Here is a 19,912-nt window from a genome sequence, read left to right on the forward strand (position 1 = left end):
TTCCTTCTCCAGATGGTGCAGATGAGTTCCTTCTCCAGATGGTAGGGATGAGTTCCTTCTCTAGATGGTACGGATGAGTTCCTTCTCCAGATGGTGCGGATGAGTTCCTTCTCTAGATGGTAGGGATGAGTTCCTTCTTCAGATGGTACGGATGAGTGCCATCTCCAGATGGTAGGGATGAGTTCCTTCTACAGATGGTAGGGATGAGTTCCTTCTCCAGATGGTAGGGATGAGTTCCTTCTCCAGATGGTACGGATGGCTCTTCCACTTAAAAACTCTACTCCCCCAAGGGGTTAATGAGGAATTGGACTTTGTATGTTTCTTGTAGGGGCGGCAGGGTAACCTAGTGGTTAGAGCATTGGACTAGTAACTGAAAGGTTGCAAGTTCAAATCCCCGAGCTGACAAGGTACAAAATCTGTCGTTCTGCCCCTGAACAGGCAGTTAACCCACTGTTCCTAGGCCGTCATTGAAGATAAGAATTTGTTCTTAACTGACTTGCCTCGTAAAATAAAGAAAAAATAAAAGTGTTGTCCACACACATCAGCAGTCCCTTACACTTTAACATTTTGTGTTATTTCTTGTCATGGTTTTGAGTGTGAGTACTTTTTGAGCTCTCTCCCACGCACCAGCCGCCTTTCATTCTAGCCTGAGCGCTAACCCTCAAAATCTCTACGGCCGCCTTTCATTCTAGCCTGAGCACTAACCCTCGTACTGGCTTTCTACGGCCGTCTTTCATTCTAGCCTGAGCGCTAACCCTCGTACTGGCTTTCTACGGCCGTCTTTCATTCTAGCTGAGTGCTAACCCTCAAAATCTCTACGGCCGCCTTTCATTCTAGCCTGAGCGCTAACCCTCGTACAGGCTTTCTACGGCCGTCGTTCATTCTAGCCTGAGCACTAACCCTCGTACAGGCTTTCTACGGCAGTCTTTCATTCTAGCCTGAGTGCTGGCTTTCTACTACTGCCTTATTACACAGTCATACCAGTTAATGTCTGACACACAGGACATCTGAAGTTCCATTTCAACACGATAGAAATGAATGCTTTTCAGACCCTGTATTTATCAACATATTACGTAAGTGTTTCAGCCTGCCCACGGCCAGAAAAGAGGAACCCCTCAGGGCTGTACATAAATCTATCGGTCTCCTGAGATGGACTACCAAGGGCATTTCTACACGTAACACAGCACTGTGCCAGAGAACTGAAGGTAGGTTATAAACTATGATTCATAGATTCTACACTCAACACAGCACTGTGCCAGAGAACTGAAGGTATGTTATAAACTAGAATTTATATGAATATCTGTAGACATAATAGCAGAACTAATTGTTAAAATGTTATATTGGCCGAACCAATTCTGTTTTATTTAAAACACAGAAAACACCATAGTTCAAAATTTACATTTACTTGTTTATTTTTATTTTTTAATAAAAAAATTGTACCAATTTGTGAATATTTCACCCATTATGTTGTTGTTGATTCAATCCCAGTCATTGAAGTCCATACCTCATGGAGGCTGTCTCCAGCGGTCCACACCGAGCCTCAGGATTCCTGTGAGTCCAGAGGTAATAATCACACCTGAGTTCAACCTGGATGTGATTATTTGTTATGGAAATAAATACTTTCTGTTTATTTGATTATTATCAAATAAATGTGGACAAAATGAACTACTTTTATTATTTTAAAATTATTTCCTCAAAGTCGTCTACAATTTGAAAATATTTTCAAGTGCTTATTTGCAAATACATTATTTTAAATACTCCTAGGACGTGGGTTCAAATGCATGGGGGTATTTATTTGTATTTGAAAATAATCTGAGCATTTGAGTATTATCAAATACATCCCAATACTTCCCAAATACATTCCAATATTCAACTGCTTTTATTTTCAACTAGAAAATATCTGATTGCTGAATTTAAAATGTATGTGAAAGAAATGGAAATAATTTAAATAGTATTTGAACCCAGGTCTGTTATACAGTGTATACATTTTTTTACCATTATATATGTTTCATGTAATTGTTACAAAACCGATTAACCAGACTGCTAATATTATTGCTCTCGAGGGGTCGAGGGGTCGAGGGGTCGAGGGGTCTTAGGCCCAGTTCACTGTGTGTAACCTGATTTGACACATTAAAATGAGAAGTAAGAGCAACCAGGTGTTTAATGTACGTGGATGGACCAAGGAGCGAGCCACCTTACCTTCCAGGGCCACCTTACCTTCCAGGGCCACCTTACCTTCCAGGGCCACCTCACCTTCCAGGGCCACCTTACCTTCCAGGGCCAGCTCACCTTCCAGGGCCAGCTCACCTTCCAGGGCCACCTCACCTTCCAGGGCCACCTCACCTTCCAGGGCCACCTCACCTTCCAGGGCCACCTCACCTTCCAGGGCCACCTCACCTTCCAGGGCCACCTCACCTTCCAGGGCCACCTCACCTTCCAGGGCCACCTCACCTTCCAGGGCCACCCACCTTCCAGGGCCACCTCACCTTCCAGGGCCAGCTCACCTTCCAGGGCCACCTTACCTTCCAGGGCCACCTTACCTTCCAGGGCCACCTTACCTTCCAGCCACCTTACCTTCCAGGGCCACCTTACCTTCCAGGGCCACCTTACCTTCCAGGGCCACCTTACCTTCCCGGGGCCACCTTACCTTCCAGGGCCACCTTCCAGGGCCACCTTTACCTTCCAGGGCCACCTTACCTTCCAGGGCCACCTTCCGGGGTACCTTCCAGGGGCCACCACCTTCCGGGGCCACCTTACCTTCCGGGGCCACCTTACCTTCCGGGGCCACCTTACCTTCCGGGGCCACCTTACCTTCCGGGGCCACCTTACCTTCCAGGGCCACCTTACCTTCCAGGGCCACCTTACCTTCCAGGGCCACCTTACCTTCCAGGGCCACCTTACCTTCCAGGGCCAGCTTACCTTCCAGGGCCACCTTACCTTCCAGGGCCACCTTACCTTCCAGGGCCACCTTACCTTCCAGGGCCACCTTACCTTCCAGGGCCAGCTCCTTCTTGACCACCTTACCTTCCAGGGCCACCTTACCTTCCAGGGCCAGCTTACCTTCCAGGGCCAGCTTACCTTCCAGGGCCAGCTTACCTTCCAGGGCCAGCTTACCTTCCAGGGCCAGCTTACCTTCCAGGGCCAGCTTACCTTCCAGGGCCACCTTACCTTCCAGGGCCAGCTTCCAGGGCCACCTTCCAGGGCCAGCTACCTTCCAGGGCCAGCTCCTTCTTGACCACTTTACCTTCCAGGGCCAGCTTACCTTCCAGGGCCACCTTACCTTCCAGGGCCAGCTTACCTTCCAGGGCCACCTTACCTTCCAGGGCCAGCTTACCTTCCAGGGCCAGCTACCTTCCAGGGCCACCTTCCAGGGCCACCTTACCTTCCAGGGCCACCTTACCTTCCAGGGCCAGCTTCCTTCCAGGGCCAGCTTACCTTCCAGGGCCACCTTACCTTCCAGGGCCAGCTTACCTTCCAGGGCCAGCTTACCTTCCAGGGCCACCTTACCTTCCAGGGCCAGCTTACCTTCCAGGGCCAGCTTCCAGGGCCAGCTTACCTTCCAGGGCCAGCTTACCTTCCAGGGCCAGCTTACCTTCCAGGGCCACCTTACCTTCCAGGGCCAGCTTACCTTCCAGGGCCAGCTTACCTTCCAGGGCCAGCTTACCTTCCAGGGCCACCTTACCTTCCAGGGCCAGCTTACCTTCCAGGGCCAGCTCCTTCCAGGGCCAGCTTACCTTCCAGGGCCAGCTCCTTCCAGGGCCAGCTTACCTTCCAGGGCCAGCTACCTTCCAGGGCCACCTTACCTTCCAGGGCCAGCTTACCTTCCAGGGCCACCTTACCTTCCAGGGCCAGCTTACCTTCCAGGGCCAGCTTACCTTCCAGGGCCAGCTTACCTTCCAGGGCCAGCTACCTTCCAGGGCCACCTTACCTTCCAGGGCCAGCTTACCTTCCAGGGCCAGCTTACCTTCCAGGGCCAGCTTACCTTCCAGGGCCAGCTTACCTTCCAGGGCCAGCTTACCTTCCAGGGCCAGCTTACCTTCCAGGGCCACCTTACCTTCCAGGGCCACCTTACCTTCCAGGGCCAGCTTACCTTCCAGGGCCAGCTTACCTTCCAGGGCCAGCTCCTTCTTGACCACCTTACCTTCCAGGGCCAGCTTACCTTCCAGGGCCAGCTTACCTTCCAGGGCCAGCTTACCTTCCAGGGCCAGCTTACCTTCCAGGGCCAGCTTACCTTCCAGGGCCAGCTTACCTTCCAGGGCCAGCTTACCTTCTTCCAGGGCCAGCTTACCTTCCAGGGCCAGCTACCTTCCAGGGCCAGCTTACCTTCCAGGGCCAGCTTACCTTCCAGGGCCACCTTACCTTCCAGGGCCAGCTTACCTTCCAGGGCCAGCTTACCTTCCAGGGCCAGCTTACCTTCCAGGGCCAGCTTACCTTCCAGGGCCACCTCCTTCCAGGGCCACCTTACCTTCCAGGGCCAGCTTACCTTCCAGGGCCACCTTACCTTCCAGGGCCAGCTTACCTTCCAGGGGGCCAGCTTACCTTCCAGGGCCAGCTTACCTTCCTTACCTTCCAGGGCCACCTTACCTTCCAGGGCCAGCTTACCTTCCAGGGCCAGGGCTTACCTTCCAGGGCTTACCTTCCAGGGCCAGCTTACCTTCCAGGGCCAGCTTACCTTCCAGGGCCAGCTACCTTCCAGGGCCACCTTACCTTCCAGGGCCAGCTTACCTTCCAGGGCCAGCTACCTTCCAGGGCCACCTTACCTTCCAGGGCCACCTTACCTTCCAGGGCCAGCTACCTTCCAGGGCCACCTTACCTTCCAGGGCCAGCTACCTTCCAGGGCCAGCTTACCTTCCAGGGCCAGCTTACCTTCCAGGGCCAGCTTACCTTCCAGGGCCAGCTTACCTTCCAGGGCCAGCTTACCTTCCAGGGCCAGCTTACCTTCCAGGGCCACCTTACCTTCCAGGGCCAGCTTACCTTCCAGGGCCACCTTACCTTCCAGGGCCAGCTTACCTTCCAGGGCCACCTTACCTTCCAGGGCCAGCTTACCTTCCAGGGCCAGCTTACCTTCCAGGGCCAGCTTACCTTCCAGGGCCACCTTACCTTCCAGGGCCAGCTTACCTTCCAGGGCCAGCTTACCTTCCAGGGCCAGCTTACCTTCCAGGGCCAGCTTACCTTCCAGGGGGCCACCTCACCTTCCAGGGCCAGCTTACCTTCCAGGGCCAGCTTACCTTCCAGGGCCAGCTTACCTTCCAGGGCCAGCTTACCTTCCAGGGCCAGCTCCTTCTTGACCACCTTACCTTCCAGGGCCAGCTTACCTTCCAGGGCCAGCTTACCTTCCAGGGCCAGCTTACCTTCCAGGGCCAGCTTACCTTCCAGGGCCAGCTTACCTTCCAGGGCCAGCTTACCTTCCAGGGGGACCACCTTACCTTCCAGGGCCAGCTTACCTTCCAGGGCCAGCTCCTTCTTGACCACCTTACCTTCCAGGGCCAGCTTACCTTCCAGGGCCAGCTTACCTTCCAGGGCCAGCTCCTTCTTGACCACCTTACCTTCCAGGGCCAGCTTACCTTCCAGGGCCAGCTCCTTCCAGGGCCACCTTACCTTCCAGGGCCAGCTTACCTTCCAGGGCCAGCTTACCTTCCAGGGCCAGCTTACCTTCCAGGGCCAGCTCCTTCCAGGGCCAGCTTACCTTCCAGGGCCAGCTTACCTTCCAGGGCCAGCTTACCTTCCAGGGCCAGCTTACCTTCCAGGGCCAGCTACCTTCCTTGGCCACCTTACCTTCCAGGGCCAGCTACCTTCCAGGGCCAGCTTCCAGGGCCAGCTTACCTTCCAGGGCCAGCTTACCTTCCAGGGCCAGCTTACCTTCCAGGGCCAGCTTACCTTCCAGGGCCAGCTTACCTTCCAGGGGCTTACCTTCCAGGGCCAGCTTACCTTCCAGGGCCAGCTTACCTTCCAGGGCCAGCTTACCTTCCAGGGCCAGCTTCCAGGGCCACCTTCTTACCCACCTTCCAGGGCCCTTCCAGGGCCAGCTTACCTTCCAGGGCCAGCTACCTTACCTTCCAGGGCCACCTTACCTTCCAGGGCCACCTTACCTTCCAGGGCCAGCTTACCTTCCAGGGCCACCTTCCAGGGCCCTTCCAGGGCCACCTTACCTTCCACCTTACCTTCCAGGGCCAGCTCCTTCCAGGGCCACCTTCCAGGGCCACCTTACCTTCCAGGGCCAGCTTACCTTCCAGGGCCAGCTTACCTTCCAGGGCCACCTTCCAGGGCCAGCTTACCTTCCAGGGCCAGCTTACCTTCCAGGGCCAGCTTACCTTCCAGGGCCAGCTACCTTCCAGGACCACCTTACCTTCCAGGGCCACCTTACCTTCCAGGGCCACCTTACCTTCCAGGGCCACCTTACCTTCCAGGGCTTACCTTCAGCTACCTTCCAGGGCCAGCTTACCTTCCAGGGCCAGCTTACCTTCCAGGGGCTCCTTCCAGCTTACCTTCCAGGGCCAGCTTGACCACCCTTCCAGGGCCAGCTTACCTTCCAGGGCCAGCTTACCTTCCAGGGCCAGCTTACCTTCCAGGGCCAGCTTACCTCCTTACCTTGACCACCTTACCTTCCAGGGCCAGCTTACCTTCCAGGGCCAGCTTACCTTCCAGGGCCAGAAAACCCAGGGCCAGGGCTTACCTTCCAGGGCCACCTTACCTTCCAGGGGGCCACCTTACCTTCCAGGGCCACTTACCTTCCAGGGCCAGCTTACCTTCCAGGGCCACCCTTACCTTCCAGGGCCAGCTTACCTTCCAGGGCCACCTTACCCAGGGCCACCTTACCTTCCAGGGCCAGCTTTACCTCCAGGGCCAGCTTACACCTTACCTTCCAGGGCCCTTACCAAGGGGGGCCAGCTTACCACCTTCCAGGGCCACCTTACCTTCCAGGGCCAGCTTACCTTCCAGGGCCACCTTTACCTTCCAGGGCCAGCTTACCTTCCAGGGCCACCTTACCTTAGGGCCACCTTACCTTCCAGGGCCAGGTAAGCTTACCCAATACTTCCAGGGGGTAACCTTCCAGGGGGTCCAGGGCCAACCTTCCAGGGCCAGCTTACCTTCAGGGCCATACTTACCTTCCAGGGGTAAGGGCCAACCTTCCAGGGCCACCTTCCACCTTCCAGGGCCAGCTTACCTTCCCAGCTCCCAGCTTACCTTCCAGGGGCTTACCTTCCAGGGCCACCTTACCTTCCAGGGCCAGCTTACCTTCCAGGGCCAGCTTACCTTCCAGGTAACCACCTTCCAGGGCCACCTTACCTTCCAGGGGGGTCCAGGGCCAGCTTACCTTCCAGGGCCAGCTTACCTTCCAGGGCCACCTTACCTTCCAGGGCCACCTTACCAATCCACCCAGCTTACCTTCCAGGGGTAACCTTACCTTCCAGGGCCACCTTACCTTCCACCAATACCTTCCAGGGCCACCTTACCTTCCAGGGCCAGGGGCTTACCTTCCAGGGCCACCTTACCTTAACCAACCTACAGGGCCACCTTACCTTCCAGGGCCAGCTTACCTTCCAGGGCCAGCTTACCTTCCAGGGCCACCTTACCTTCCAGGGCCAACCAGGGCCAACCTTACCTTCCAGGGCCACCTAACCAACCTTACCTTCCAGGGCCAGCTTACCTTCCAGGGGCCACCTTACCTTCCAGGGGGTAACCAATTCCAGGGGGTAACCAATACACCTTCCAGGGGTAACCAATGACAAGGGGGTAACCAATACAAAGGGGTAAAACCTTCAATACAAGGGGGGTAACCAATACAAGGGGGTAACCAATACAAGGGGGGGTAACCAATACAAGGGGGGTAACCAATACAAGGGGGGGTAACCAATACAAGGGGGGGTAACCAATACAAATGAAGGGGAGGTTTTGTGCCAACAAAAAAAGGACTTAAATACAGTTGAAGTTGGAAGTTTACATACACTTAGGTTTGAGTTATTAAAACTCGTTTTTCAACCACTCCACAAATGATCTTGTTAACAAACTATAGTTTTGGCAAGTCGGTTAGGACATCTACTTTGTGCATGACACAAGTTATTTTCCCAACAATTGTTTACAGACAGATTATTTCACTTATCATTCACTGTATCACAATTCAAGCCAGCTGGGTCAGAAGTGTACATACACTAAGTTGTCTGTGCCTTTAAACAGCATGGAAATTTCCAGAAAATTATGTCATGGCTTTAGAAGTTTCAGATGGGATAATTTCAATAATTTGAGTCAATTGGAGGAGTACCTGTGGATGTATTTCAAGGTCTACCTTCAAACTCAGTGCCTCTTTGCTTGACATCATTGGAAAATCGAAAGAAATTTAGCCAAGACCTCAGAATTTTTTGGGGTAGATTTCCACAGGTCTGGTTCATCTTTGGGAGCAATGTCCTGAAGGGACCACGTTCATCTGTACAAACAATAGTACGCAAGTATAAACACCATGGGACCACACAGCCGTCATACCGCTCAGGAAGGAGATGTGTTCTGTCTCCTAAAGATGAAAGTACTTTCGTGCGAAAAGTGCAAATCAATCCCAGAACAGCAGTAAAGGACCTTGTGAAGATGCTGGAGGAAACAGGTACAAAACTATCTATATCCACAATAAAACAAGTCCTATATTGACATAACCTGAAAGGCCGCTAAACAAGGAAGAAGCCACTGCTCCAAAACCGCCATAAAGACGCCAGACTACAGCTTGCAACTGCACATGGGGACAAAGATCATACTTTTTGGAGAAATGTCCTCTGGTCTGAAAAAAATATAACTGTTTGGCCATCATGACCATCATTATGTTTGGAGGAAAAAGAGGGAGACTTGCAAGCCGAAGAACACCATGCCAACCTTGAAGCAGGGGGGTGGCAGCATCATGTTGTGGGGGTGCTTTGTTGCAGGAGGGACTGGTGCACTTCACAAAATAGATGGCATCACGAGGTAGGAAAATTATGTGGATATATTGAAGCAACATCTCAAGACATCAGTCAGGAAGTTAAAGCTTGGTCACAAAAGGGTCTTCCAAATGGACAATGACCCCATGCATCCTTCCAAAGTTGTAACAAAATGGCTGAAGGACAATGAAGTCAAGGTATTGGAGTGGCCATCACAAAGCCCTGACCTCAATCCTATGGAAGATTTGTGGGCAGAACTGAAAAAGTGTGTGCGAGCAAGGAGGCCTACAAACCTGACGCAGTTACACCATGGGCCAAAATTCACCCAACTTCTTGTGGGAAGCTTGTGGAAGGCTACCCGACATGTTTGACCCAAGTTCAACAATTTAAAGGCAATGCTACCAAATAATAACTGAGTGTAAGTAAACTTCTGACCCACTGGGAATGTGATGAAAGAAATACAAGTTTAAATAAATCATTCTCTCTACTATTATTCTGACATTTCACATTCTTAAAATAAACTGGTGATCCTAACTGACCAAAAGACAGGGAATGAAATGTCAGGAGTTGTGTAAAACTGAGTTTAAATGTATTCGACTGAGGTGTAAAACTTCCCGACTGTGTCCAAAAAACCACCAACAATCTCCGAGATATTGTTATGCTGGTGAATGAGGACCCAAAAGCGACTTAACGAAAACAGAGTCTTTATTCCAGTATATGACAAAAGTAATAATCCTGGAAAAATCAAGAAGAAAACAAAACAGGAAAAAAACTTAAATCCACTCGTAGTAACGAGGACAGACTGGAGACTCGACCATTGACTGCAGGTTGCTTCGGGAAGGCACCGACCGTAGCAGACTAAGACACCTGCTCACACGCAGCATCTGAAGGAGACAAAACACGACAGGGCGAGACAAGGACACAGAACAGCGAACATCATACAAGGATCCGACAAGGACAGAAGCGGAAAACAAGGGGAGAAATAGGGACTCTAATCAGAGGGCAAAATAGGGGACAGGTGTGAAAAGAGTAAATGAGTGAGTTAGAAGAATGAGGAACAGCTGGGAGCAGGAACGGAACGATAGAGAGAAGAGAGAGAGGGAGGGGGAGAGAGAGGGATAGAAAAAAGGAACGAACCTAATAAGACCAGCAGGGGGAAACGAACAGAAGGGAAAGCACAAGGACAAGACAATATATGACAAAACACGACAGATATAGAACAGACACATCAAAACCTTATATCTCATATTATATATCCTATATTCAGTGCTGCCACCTGGGGCATGGAGTGTGGAAGTATATCCTGGTAGAGTGTGTTACCTAACCACCCCCCGCCCCAATGTGTTAAGTCGTATCATAATATAACATCTAATTAAAAGACCAGGGTGGTAGAACACTGTCCAAGAAGATGATCAACGAAATGACAAAAAAATAAATACTTTTTTTTGTTTTTTGTTTTGAATCTATAGATCATCTTTAAAAAGAAGACTATCTTCCCTGTTGACGTTCCAATGGGGTGTATATTCCAAACCTTCCCCGGCGAACACGTTAGAGGTCTTCATCCTCTTCTGTTTCTGTCTCGTCATCGGTGCAGCGATAGGAGGTCTTCTACACGTCTGGATGGTCTACAGTCTGAACTACCAGCCCTTTACCTCGATGGTGGTGTCCAGTACCTGGGGCTGTATAGTAGTCCTGCTGTTGCTCCTCCTCCACCCCGTCCGCTGTGTCCTCTCTATGTCAGTGCCCTCCCTGGGAACCAAACAGGTAGAGTTGTCATTAGGGTTTCATTAGGGTTTCACATTAGGGTTTCACATTAGGGTTTCACATTAGGGTTTCATTAGGGTTTCATTAGGGTTTCATTAGGGTTTTAGGGTTTCATTAGGGTTTCATTGGGGTTTCACATTAGGGTTTCATTAGGGTTTCATTGGGGTTTCACATTAGGGTTTCATATTAGGGTTTCACATTAGGGGGTTTCTCATTAGGGTTTCATTAGGGTTTCATTAGGGTTTCATTAGGGTTTCATTAGGGTTTCATTAGGGTTTCACATTAGGGTTTCACATTAGGGTTTCATTAGGGTTTCATTATGGTTTCACATTAGGGTTTCTCATTAGGGTTTCATATTAGGGTTTCACATTAGGGTTTCATTAGGGTTTCAGGGTTTCACATTAGGGTTTCACATTAGGGTTTCACATTAGGGTTTCACATTAGGGTTTCACATTAGGGTTTCATATTAGGGTTTCACATTAGGGTTTCACATTAGGGTTTCATTAGGGTTTCATTAGGGTTTCACATTAGGGTTTCACATTAGGGTTTCATTATGGTTTCACATTAGGGTTTCTCATTAGGGTTTCACATTAGGGTTTCATATTAGGGTTTCATTAGGGTTTCATTATGGTTTCACATTAGGGTTTCATTAGGGTTTCATTAGGGTTTCACATTAGGGTTTCATTAGGGTTTCATTAGGGTTTTTAGGGTTTCACATTAGGGTTTCAATTAGGGTTTCACATTAGGGTTTCACATTAGGGTTTCATTAGGGTTTCATTAGGGTTTCACATTAGGGTTTCATTAGGGTTTCATATTAGGGTTTCATATTAGGGTTTTTAGGGTTTCACATTAGGGTTTAATTAGGGTTTCACATTAGGGTTTCATATTAGGGTTTCATATTAGGGTTTCATATTAGGGTTTCACATTAGGGTTTCATTAGGGTTTCCATTAGGGTTTCACATTGGTCTTCTTAGGGTTTCATTAGGGTTTCATTATGGTTTCACATTAGGGTTTCATTAGGGTTTCACATTAGGGTTTAATTGGGTTTCACATTAGGGTTTCATATTAGGGTTTCATATTACTGTAAGTTTCACATTTGGTTTACATTAGGGTTTCATTAGGGTAAATTAGGGTTTCATTAGGGTTTCATTAGGGTTTCATTATGGTTTCACATTAGGGTTTCATTATGGTTTCACATTAGGGTTTAATTAGGGTTTCACATTTCATGGCAAAAAAAAAGAAAGTACGAAGCAGACTAAACTCTTTAGTCCTTTAAGAACCTGCTTTATGTCAAACACTTGGAAAATAAAACATGTGGCTCATAACACAACAACATAAGCTAAGGACGACAAGGAAAAGCTCAAACGAAACGTATTCAACCCACTGGGTCATGCAGCTGCAAATATTGTTTTTGCACATGATCAAACAGGCATTTATATGTCAAGATGAGATTAGGGGTATAATTTCTCAGAACTGTTATCTGTTGCCCGATATACTGCCTAAATTTTGCGGTGTTGTCTTCGCGGTCATGTACTCTGTTCCCATTTTCTCTCACAGTAACTTGAGGTCAGTAACTTTACACACACCTAGTTCCTCTTTACCCCTAACATATACATTCCTTATACACGTGAAGTAATCAATACATTCTAGTATGGTAACATGAATAAGTACATTTCAAGCTAGAATCCAACAGTTTCTAATGGTAGGACTGTCTTCATCAGGACTCTGTGATAGACTAGTAGTGTTTCTGACAGCAGAACTGTCTTCATCAGGACTCTGTGATAGACTAGTAGTGTTTCTAATGGTAGGACTGTCTTCATCAGGACTCTGTGATAGACTAGTAGTGTTTCTGATAGCAGGACTGTCTTCATCAGGACTCTGTGATAGACTAGTAGTGTTTCTGATAGCTGGACTGTCTTCATCAGGACTCTGTGATAGTCTAGCGTCAAGTCCAGGGGGTGTACTGGAACATCAAGCTGTCTAGGTTCCTGCTCCAATGAGCCGGTGGCTCCTGCTCCAATGAGCCGGTGGTTCCTGCTCCTATGAGCCGGTGGTTCCTGCTCCTATGAGCCGGTGGTTCCTGCTCCTATGAGCCGGTGGTTCCTGCTCCTATGAACCGGTGGTTCCTGCTCCTATGAGCCGGTGGTTCCTGCTCCAATGAGCCGGTGGTTCCTGCTCCTATGAGCCGGTGGCTCCTGCTCCAATGAGCCGGTGGCTCCTGCTCCAATGAGCCGGTGGCTCCTGCTCCAATGAGCCGGTGGTTCCTGCTCCAATGAGCCGGTGGCTCCTGCTCCAATGAGCCGGTGGTTCCTGCTCCAATGAGCCGGTGGTTCCTGCTCCTATGAGCCGGTGGTTCCTGCTCCAATGAGCCGGTGGTTCCTGCTCCTATGAGCCGGTGGTTCCTGCTCCTATGAGCCGGTGGTTCCTGCTCCTATGAGCCGGTGGTTCCTGCTCCTATGAGCCGGTGGTTCCTGCTCCTATGAGCCGGTGGTTCCTGCTCCTATGAGCCGGTGGTTCCTGCTCCTATGAGCCGGTGGTTCCTGCTCCTATGAGCCGGTGGTTCCTGCTCCTATGAGCCGGTGGTTCCTGCTCCAATGAGCCGGTGGTTCCTGCTCCTATGAGCCGGTGGTTCCTGCTCCAATGAGCCGGTGGTTCCTGCTCCAATGAGCCGGTGGTTCCTGCTCCTATGAGCAGTTGTTGGTTGTGGCTCGAACAAGGCTATTTACATAATTCCTCACGATATTGAATCCAGCTTCATGTTTTGTTTCCTTGCCATGGTACTTCCTGGTACGGCGATACTTCCTGGTGTCATCACTGCAACCCTACAAACAGGGCAGGAAGATCCTCATCTCCACCTCCCTGGTTATTGTGGTGACCAGCAGCATCCCCAACATGACCAGGAACTTGAGCCGCTCTGTTGACATGATCAAGTGCTCCTCCCACAGGTGAGCCCCTCTGTTGATATGATCAAGTGCTCCTCCCACAGGTGAGCCCCTCTGTTGATATGATCAAGTGCTCCTCCCACAGGTGAGCCCCTCTGTTGATATGATCAAGTGCTCCTCCCACAGGTGAGCCCCTCTGTTGATATGATCAAGTGCTCCTCCCACAGGTGAGCCCCTCTGTTGATATGATCAAGTGCTCCTCCCACAGGTGAGCCCCTCTGTTGATATGATCAAGTGCTCCTCCCACAGGTGAGCCCCTCTGTTGATATGATCAAGTGCTCCTCCCACAGGTGAGCCCCTCTGTTGATATGATCAAGTGCTCCTCCCACAGCTGCGGTGCCATTGGCCCGTGGTAGCCCTCCCAGCTCCATGCACATTCGGGACTCACCCCTGGGAGGCGTGTTGCCATATTTCAGTTTGCATACAATTCAATGTTCATCCTATGTTTTCCTACAGAGTTCATATTTCCGTTATCTCACTACCCATTGGATGAGAAAGGACCTGACTGACTACATATTTTAGTTATAGGACTACAATTACCAATGTTCATATTAATGGAAGTGTTGTGGACTACAGAGTTCATAGTTTAGTTATAGGACTACAATTACCAATGTTCATATTAATGGAAGTGTTGTGGACTACAGAGTTCATATTTTAGTTATAAGACTACAATTACCAATGTTCATATTAATGGAAGTGTTGTGGACTACAGAGTTCATAGTTTAGTTATAGGACTACAATTACCAATGTTCATATTAATGGAAGTGTTGTGGACTACAGAGTTCATAGTTTAGTTATAGGACTACAATTACCAATGTTCATTTTAATGGAAGTGTTGTGGACTACAGAGTTCATATTTTAGTTATAAGACTACAATTACCAATGTTCATTTTAATGGAAGTGTTGTGGACTACAGAGTTCATATTTTAGTTATAGGACTACAATTACCAATGTTCATATTAATGGAAGTGTTTTGGGCTTCTAACCCTTTTTAAACATTGTGCGTTTGAACTTCAGACTTCTGGGTTGCACCATTGGATTAGTTGATTTCTTCCGCATCCATTGATGCCAACTAGGCTGTGTGATTAACGAGGGCTTTAGATAGTGTTTTGTGAGACAAGGGGGACCCGAAGAGGCACGGGCCAGGTCAACTAGGCTGTGTGATTAACGAGGGCTTTAGATACAACAGTGTTTGGTGAGACAAGGGGGACCCGAAGAGGCACGGGCCAGGTCAACTAGGCTGTGTGATTAACGAGGGCTTTAGATAGTGTTTTGTGAGACAAGGGGGACCCGAAGAGGCACGGGCCAGGTCAACTAGGCTGTGTGATTAACGAGGGCTTTAGATAGTGTTTTGTGAGACAAGGGGGACCCGAAGAGGCACGGGCCAGGTCAACTAGGCTGTGTGATTAACGAGGGCTTTAGATAGTGTTTGGTGAGACAAGGGGGACCCGAAGAGGCACGGGCCAGGTCAACTAGGCTGTGTGATTAACGAGGGCTTTAGATAGTGTTTTGTGAGACAAGGGGGACCCGAAGAGGCACGGGCCAGGTCAACTAGGCTGTGTGATTAACGAGGGCTTTAGATAGTGTTTTGTGAGACAAGGGGGACCCGAAGAGGCACGGGCCAGGTCAACTAGGCTGTGTGATTAACGAGGGCTTTAGATACAACAGTGTTTGGTGAGACAAGGGGGACCCGAAGAGGCACGGGCCAGGTCAACTAGGCTGTGTGATTAACGAGGGCTTTAGATAGTGTTTTGTGAGACAAGGGGGACCCGAAGAGGCACGGGCCAGGTCAACTAGGCTGTGTGATTAACGAGGGCTTTAGATAGTGTTTTGTGAGACAAGGGGGACCCGAAGAGGCACGGGCCAGGTCAACTAGGCTGTGTGATTAACGAGGGCTTTAGATAGTGTTTTGTGAGACAAGGGGGACCCGAAGAGGCACGGGCCAGGTCAACTAGGCTGTGTGATTAACGAGGGCTTTAGATACAACAGTGTTTTGTGAGACAAGGGGGACCCGAAGAGGCACGGACCAGGTCAACTAGGCTGTGTGATTAACGAGGGCTTTAGATACAACAGTGTTTGGTGAGACAAGGGGGACCCGAAGAGGCACGGGCCAGGTCAACTAGGCTGTGTGATTAACGAGGGCTTTAGATACAACAGTGTTTGGTGAGACAAGGGGAGAGGCACGGGCCAGGTCTTTTTTTAATTTAAAAAACGTCCGAATGGTTTGAAATGATTAAATGCTATGAAGACCCTTACAAACATGTAGATATAATGGGTTACATGCTTTGCTGTCACAAATGCCAAACTCCACACAGTCGTCACTAACAAGTTGGATATTAATTTCCCACTGAGCAAACCATTTCTGTACTTATGGTATTTATATACTGTACCAGTCAACAGTTCAGGACACACCTAGTCATTCAAGGGTTTTTCTTTATTTGTACTATTTTCTACATTGTAGAATAATAGTGAAGACATTAAAACTATTAAATAACACATAGCAAGCAAAAAAAGTGTTAAACAAATCAAAATATATTTTATATGTATGTTAAATGTTAAATGTTATATTTGTGATTCTTCAAATTGCCAACCTTTGCCTTGATGACAGTTTTGCACACTCTTGGCATTCTCCCAACCAGCTTCATGAGGTAGTCACCTGGAATGCATTTCAATAAACAAGTGGGCCTTCTTAAAAGTTAATTTGAGGAATTTATTTCCTTGTGCGTTTGAGCCAATCAGTAAAACGCTCTACATCAAAGCTTTCTCTGCCCTGAACACCTCCAAAACAAAGGTCATGTGGTTTGGTAAGAAGAATGCCCCTCTCCCCTACCGGTGTGATTATGTGATTACTACCTCTGAGGGTTTAGAGCTTGAGGTAGTCACTTCATACAAGTACTTGGGAGTATGTCTAGACGGTACACAATCCTTATCTCAGCACATATCAAAGCTGCAGGCTAAAGTTAAATCTAGACTTCCTCTATCGTAATCACTCCTCTTTCACCCCAGCTGCCAAACTAACCTTGATTCAGATGACCATCCTACCCATGCTAGATTACGGAGATGTAATTTATAGATTGGCAGGTAAGGGGGTGCTCTGGAGTGGCTAGATGTTCTTTACCATTCGGCCATCAGATTTGCCACCAATGCTCCTTATAGGACACATCACTGCACTCTATACTCCTCTGTAAACTGGTCATCTCTGTATACCCGTCGCAAGACCCACTGGTTGATGCTTATTTATAAAACCCTCTTAGGCCTCACTCCCCCCTATCTGAGATACCTACTGCAGCCCTCATCCTCCACATACAACATCCGTTCTGCCAGTCACATTCTGTTAAAGGTCCCCAAAGCACACACATCCCTGGGTCGCTCGTCTTTTCAGTTCGCTGCAGCTAGCGACTGGAATGAGCTGCAACAAACACTCAAACTGGACAATTTTCTCTTCATTCAAAGACTCAATCATGGAGACTCTTACTGACAGTTGTGGCTTCTTTGTGTGATGTATTGTTGTCTCTACCTTCTTGCCCTTTGTGCTGTTGTCTGTGCCCAATAACATTTGTATCATGTTTTGTGCTGCTACCATGTTGTGTTGCTACCATATTGTTGTTATGTGGTGTTGCTACCATGCTGTGTTGCTACCTTGCTATGTTGTTGTCTTAGGTCTCTCTTTATGTAGTGATGTGTTGTCTATCTTGTCGTGATGTGTGTGTTGTACAATAATGTATTTTTTATCCCAGCTACGTCCATGCAGGATGACTTGTCTTTTGGTAGACCGTCATTGTTCTTAGACCAGTTAACCCACTGTTCCTAGACCAGTTAACCCACTGTTCCTAGACCAGTTAACCCACTGTTCCTAGACCAGTTAACCCACTGTTCCTAGACCAGTTAACCCCCTGTCCCTAGACCAGTTAACCCCCTGTCCCTAGACCAGTTAACCCCCTGTTCCTAGACCAGTTAACCCCCTGTTCCTAGACCAGTTAACCCACTGTTCCTAGACCAGTTAACCCACTGTTCCAAGACCAGTTAACCCATTGTTCCTGGGCTGTCATTGTAAATAAGAATTTCTTCTTAACTGACTTGCCTAGTTAAATAAAGGTAAAATAAACAAAATAAGTAAAAATTAAAAACGGGAGAAGCTTCCAGAAGGACAACCATCTCTGCAGCACTCCACCAATCAGGTCTTTATGGTAGAGTGGCCACTCTTCAGTAAAAGGCACATGACAGCCCGCTTGGAGTTTGCCAAAAGGCACCTAAAGACTCTCATACCTTGAGAAAGAAGATTCTATGGTCTGATGAAATCAACATTGAACTCTTTGGCCTGAATACGAAACGTCACGTCTGGAGGAAGCATGGTGGTGGCAGCATCATGCTGTTGGGATGTCTTTCAGCGGCAGGGACTGGGAGACTAGTCAGGATCAAGGCAAAGATGAATGGAGCAAAGCACAGAGAGATCCTTAATGAAAACCTGCTCCAGAGCGCTCAGGACCTCAGACTGGGGCGAAGGTTCACCTTCCAACAGGACAACGACCCTAAGCACACAGCTAAGACAACGTATGAGTGGCTTTGGGACAAGAATCTGAATGTCCTTGACTGGCCCCGCCAGAGCCCAGACTTGAACCCGATCGAACATCTCTTAAAGAGACCTGGAAATAGCTGTGCAGCAATGCTCACCATCCAACCTGACAGAGCTTGAGAGGATCTGCAGAGAAGAATGGGAGAAACTCCCCAAATACAGGTGTGTCAAGCTTGTAGCGTCATACCCAAGAAGACTCGAGGCTGTAATTGCTGCCAAAAGTGCTTTGGTCTAAGGCACTATGTCTCAGTGCTAGAGGCGTCACTACAGCCACCCTGGTTTGTATCCAGGCTGTATCACAACCGGACGGGATTGGGAGCCCCATATGGCGGTGTACAATTGGCCCAGCATCGTCTGGGTTTGGCCGGTGTAGGGCCGTCATTGTAAATAAATTAAATAATAATTAAATAATAATAAATTAAATTAAATAAAGGTTTAAAAGAAAATACAAATAAGTACTGAGTAAAAGGTCTGAATATTTATGTAAATGTGATACTTCAGTTTCTTATTTTAATAAAATCCTGTTTTTGCTTTCTTATTATGCAGTATTGTGTGTAGATGAGGGGGAAAAGATATGATCAAATCAAATCAAATTGTATTTATATAGCCCTTCGTACATCAGCTGATATCTCAAAGTGCTGTACAGAAACCCAGCCTAAAACCCCAAACAGCAAGCAGTGCAGGTGTAGAAGCATTGCTTAACATATGATCAATGTTAGAATATGTCTGTAACCATATTATATTTATATTTATATAATATATAATAAGAAAATGTGTGAAAAGGCTTCTGAATGCTTTCCGAAGGCAGATCTCTCTGTTCAACATCACTTACCATTTTTTGACCAATTTGTTGGCAAGTTCTCGGAGTTGAGTTCAAATTCATGACTCATTGCAAGAATGCTATACATATTACGCATTAAAAACGGAGAATAATATAATAATATAATATAATATAATATATAATAATAATATAATAATATAATAATAATAATATATGCCATTTAGCAGACGCTTTTATCCAAAGCGACTTACAGTCATGTGTGCATACATTCTACGTATGAGTGGTCCCGGGAATCGAACCCACTACCCTGGCGTTACAAGCGCCATGCTCTACCAACTGAGCTACAGAAGGACCACAACATGTAATCATCATTTGTATGGATATAGTGGCCATTGACTCAACTTAGCCTTTGGCCTTTTGGCTCCAGCCATTAGCACGAGCCCATCCTCCTCAATTAAGGTGCCACCAACCGCCTGTGCTGAATTTACCCCACTCTCCCCTGAAGCATGAAGGAGAGATGTTATTTAATCAAGAAGCAGACTAAACTCTTTAAGAACCAGCTGTATGGAAAAAAAGTGTGTGCTATATCATGGAAAATAAATAAATGTGACTCCATGTGACACACTTTTAAATGGTTCCCACAGCACCGCCGAGAGAATCCTGGCCTCCACCAGTCAAGTAAACAACGCCCTACACGACATGAAGAATTTCATCGGAAGCATACCGAGTATTGTGAACAGCGACCGGTTCTTGCAGATGGAGCAGAAAGTGGATGTCGAGGAGATGAAGATGGGTATCAGAAACGCCTCGGCCAGACTGAAGGCTGAGTTCAAAGCCATGCAGGTGAGGTGTATCGTGTTATTGGAAACTCACGTTGTTCTGCGGGGCAGGCCTGCCGGGTTTTGACTAGATGGGGAGTATGGCAGACGTAACTTTTTATAGCAGGTTAGGA

At 48.3% G+C, this 19,912-nt stretch overlaps 1 protein-coding gene across 1 annotated transcript; it reads left to right on the forward strand.

Annotated features, from left to right (window-relative positions):
• The first annotated feature begins 1,204 nt into the window (after positions 1-1,204).
• Positions 1,205-19,866, forward strand: LOC124047011 (osteoclast stimulatory transmembrane protein-like). Its single transcript, XM_046367755.1, has 5 exons — positions 1,205-1,269; positions 1,489-1,563; positions 10,370-10,664; positions 13,497-13,609; positions 19,605-19,866. Exons 3-5 carry the CDS (start codon positions 10,521-10,523, stop codon positions 19,864-19,866), a joined length of 519 nt encoding a protein of 172 aa, XP_046223711.1. The 5' UTR covers positions 1,205-1,269; positions 1,489-1,563; positions 10,370-10,520.
• The last annotated feature ends 46 nt before the right edge of the window (positions 19,867-19,912 follow it).

Source organism: Oncorhynchus gorbuscha, linkage group LG10 (assembly GCF_021184085.1).
Source record: "Oncorhynchus gorbuscha isolate QuinsamMale2020 ecotype Even-year linkage group LG10, OgorEven_v1.0, whole genome shotgun sequence".
NCBI classification, from domain to species: domain Eukaryota; kingdom Metazoa; phylum Chordata; class Actinopteri; order Salmoniformes; family Salmonidae; genus Oncorhynchus; species Oncorhynchus gorbuscha.

Coding starts and splice junctions, on each gene's coding strand:
- LOC124047011 (XM_046367755.1), top strand. CDS start 10,521: ATGGTCTACAGTCTGAACTACCAGCCCTTTACCTCGATGGTGGTGTCC. Junction 10,665..13,496: donor CCTCCCTGGGAACCAAACAG/GTAGAGTTGTCA, acceptor CCCTACAAACAG/GGCAGGAAGATCCTCATCTC. Junction 13,610..19,604: donor ATCAAGTGCTCCTCCCACAG/GTGAGCCCCTCT, acceptor TGGTTCCCACAG/CACCGCCGAGAGAATCCTGG.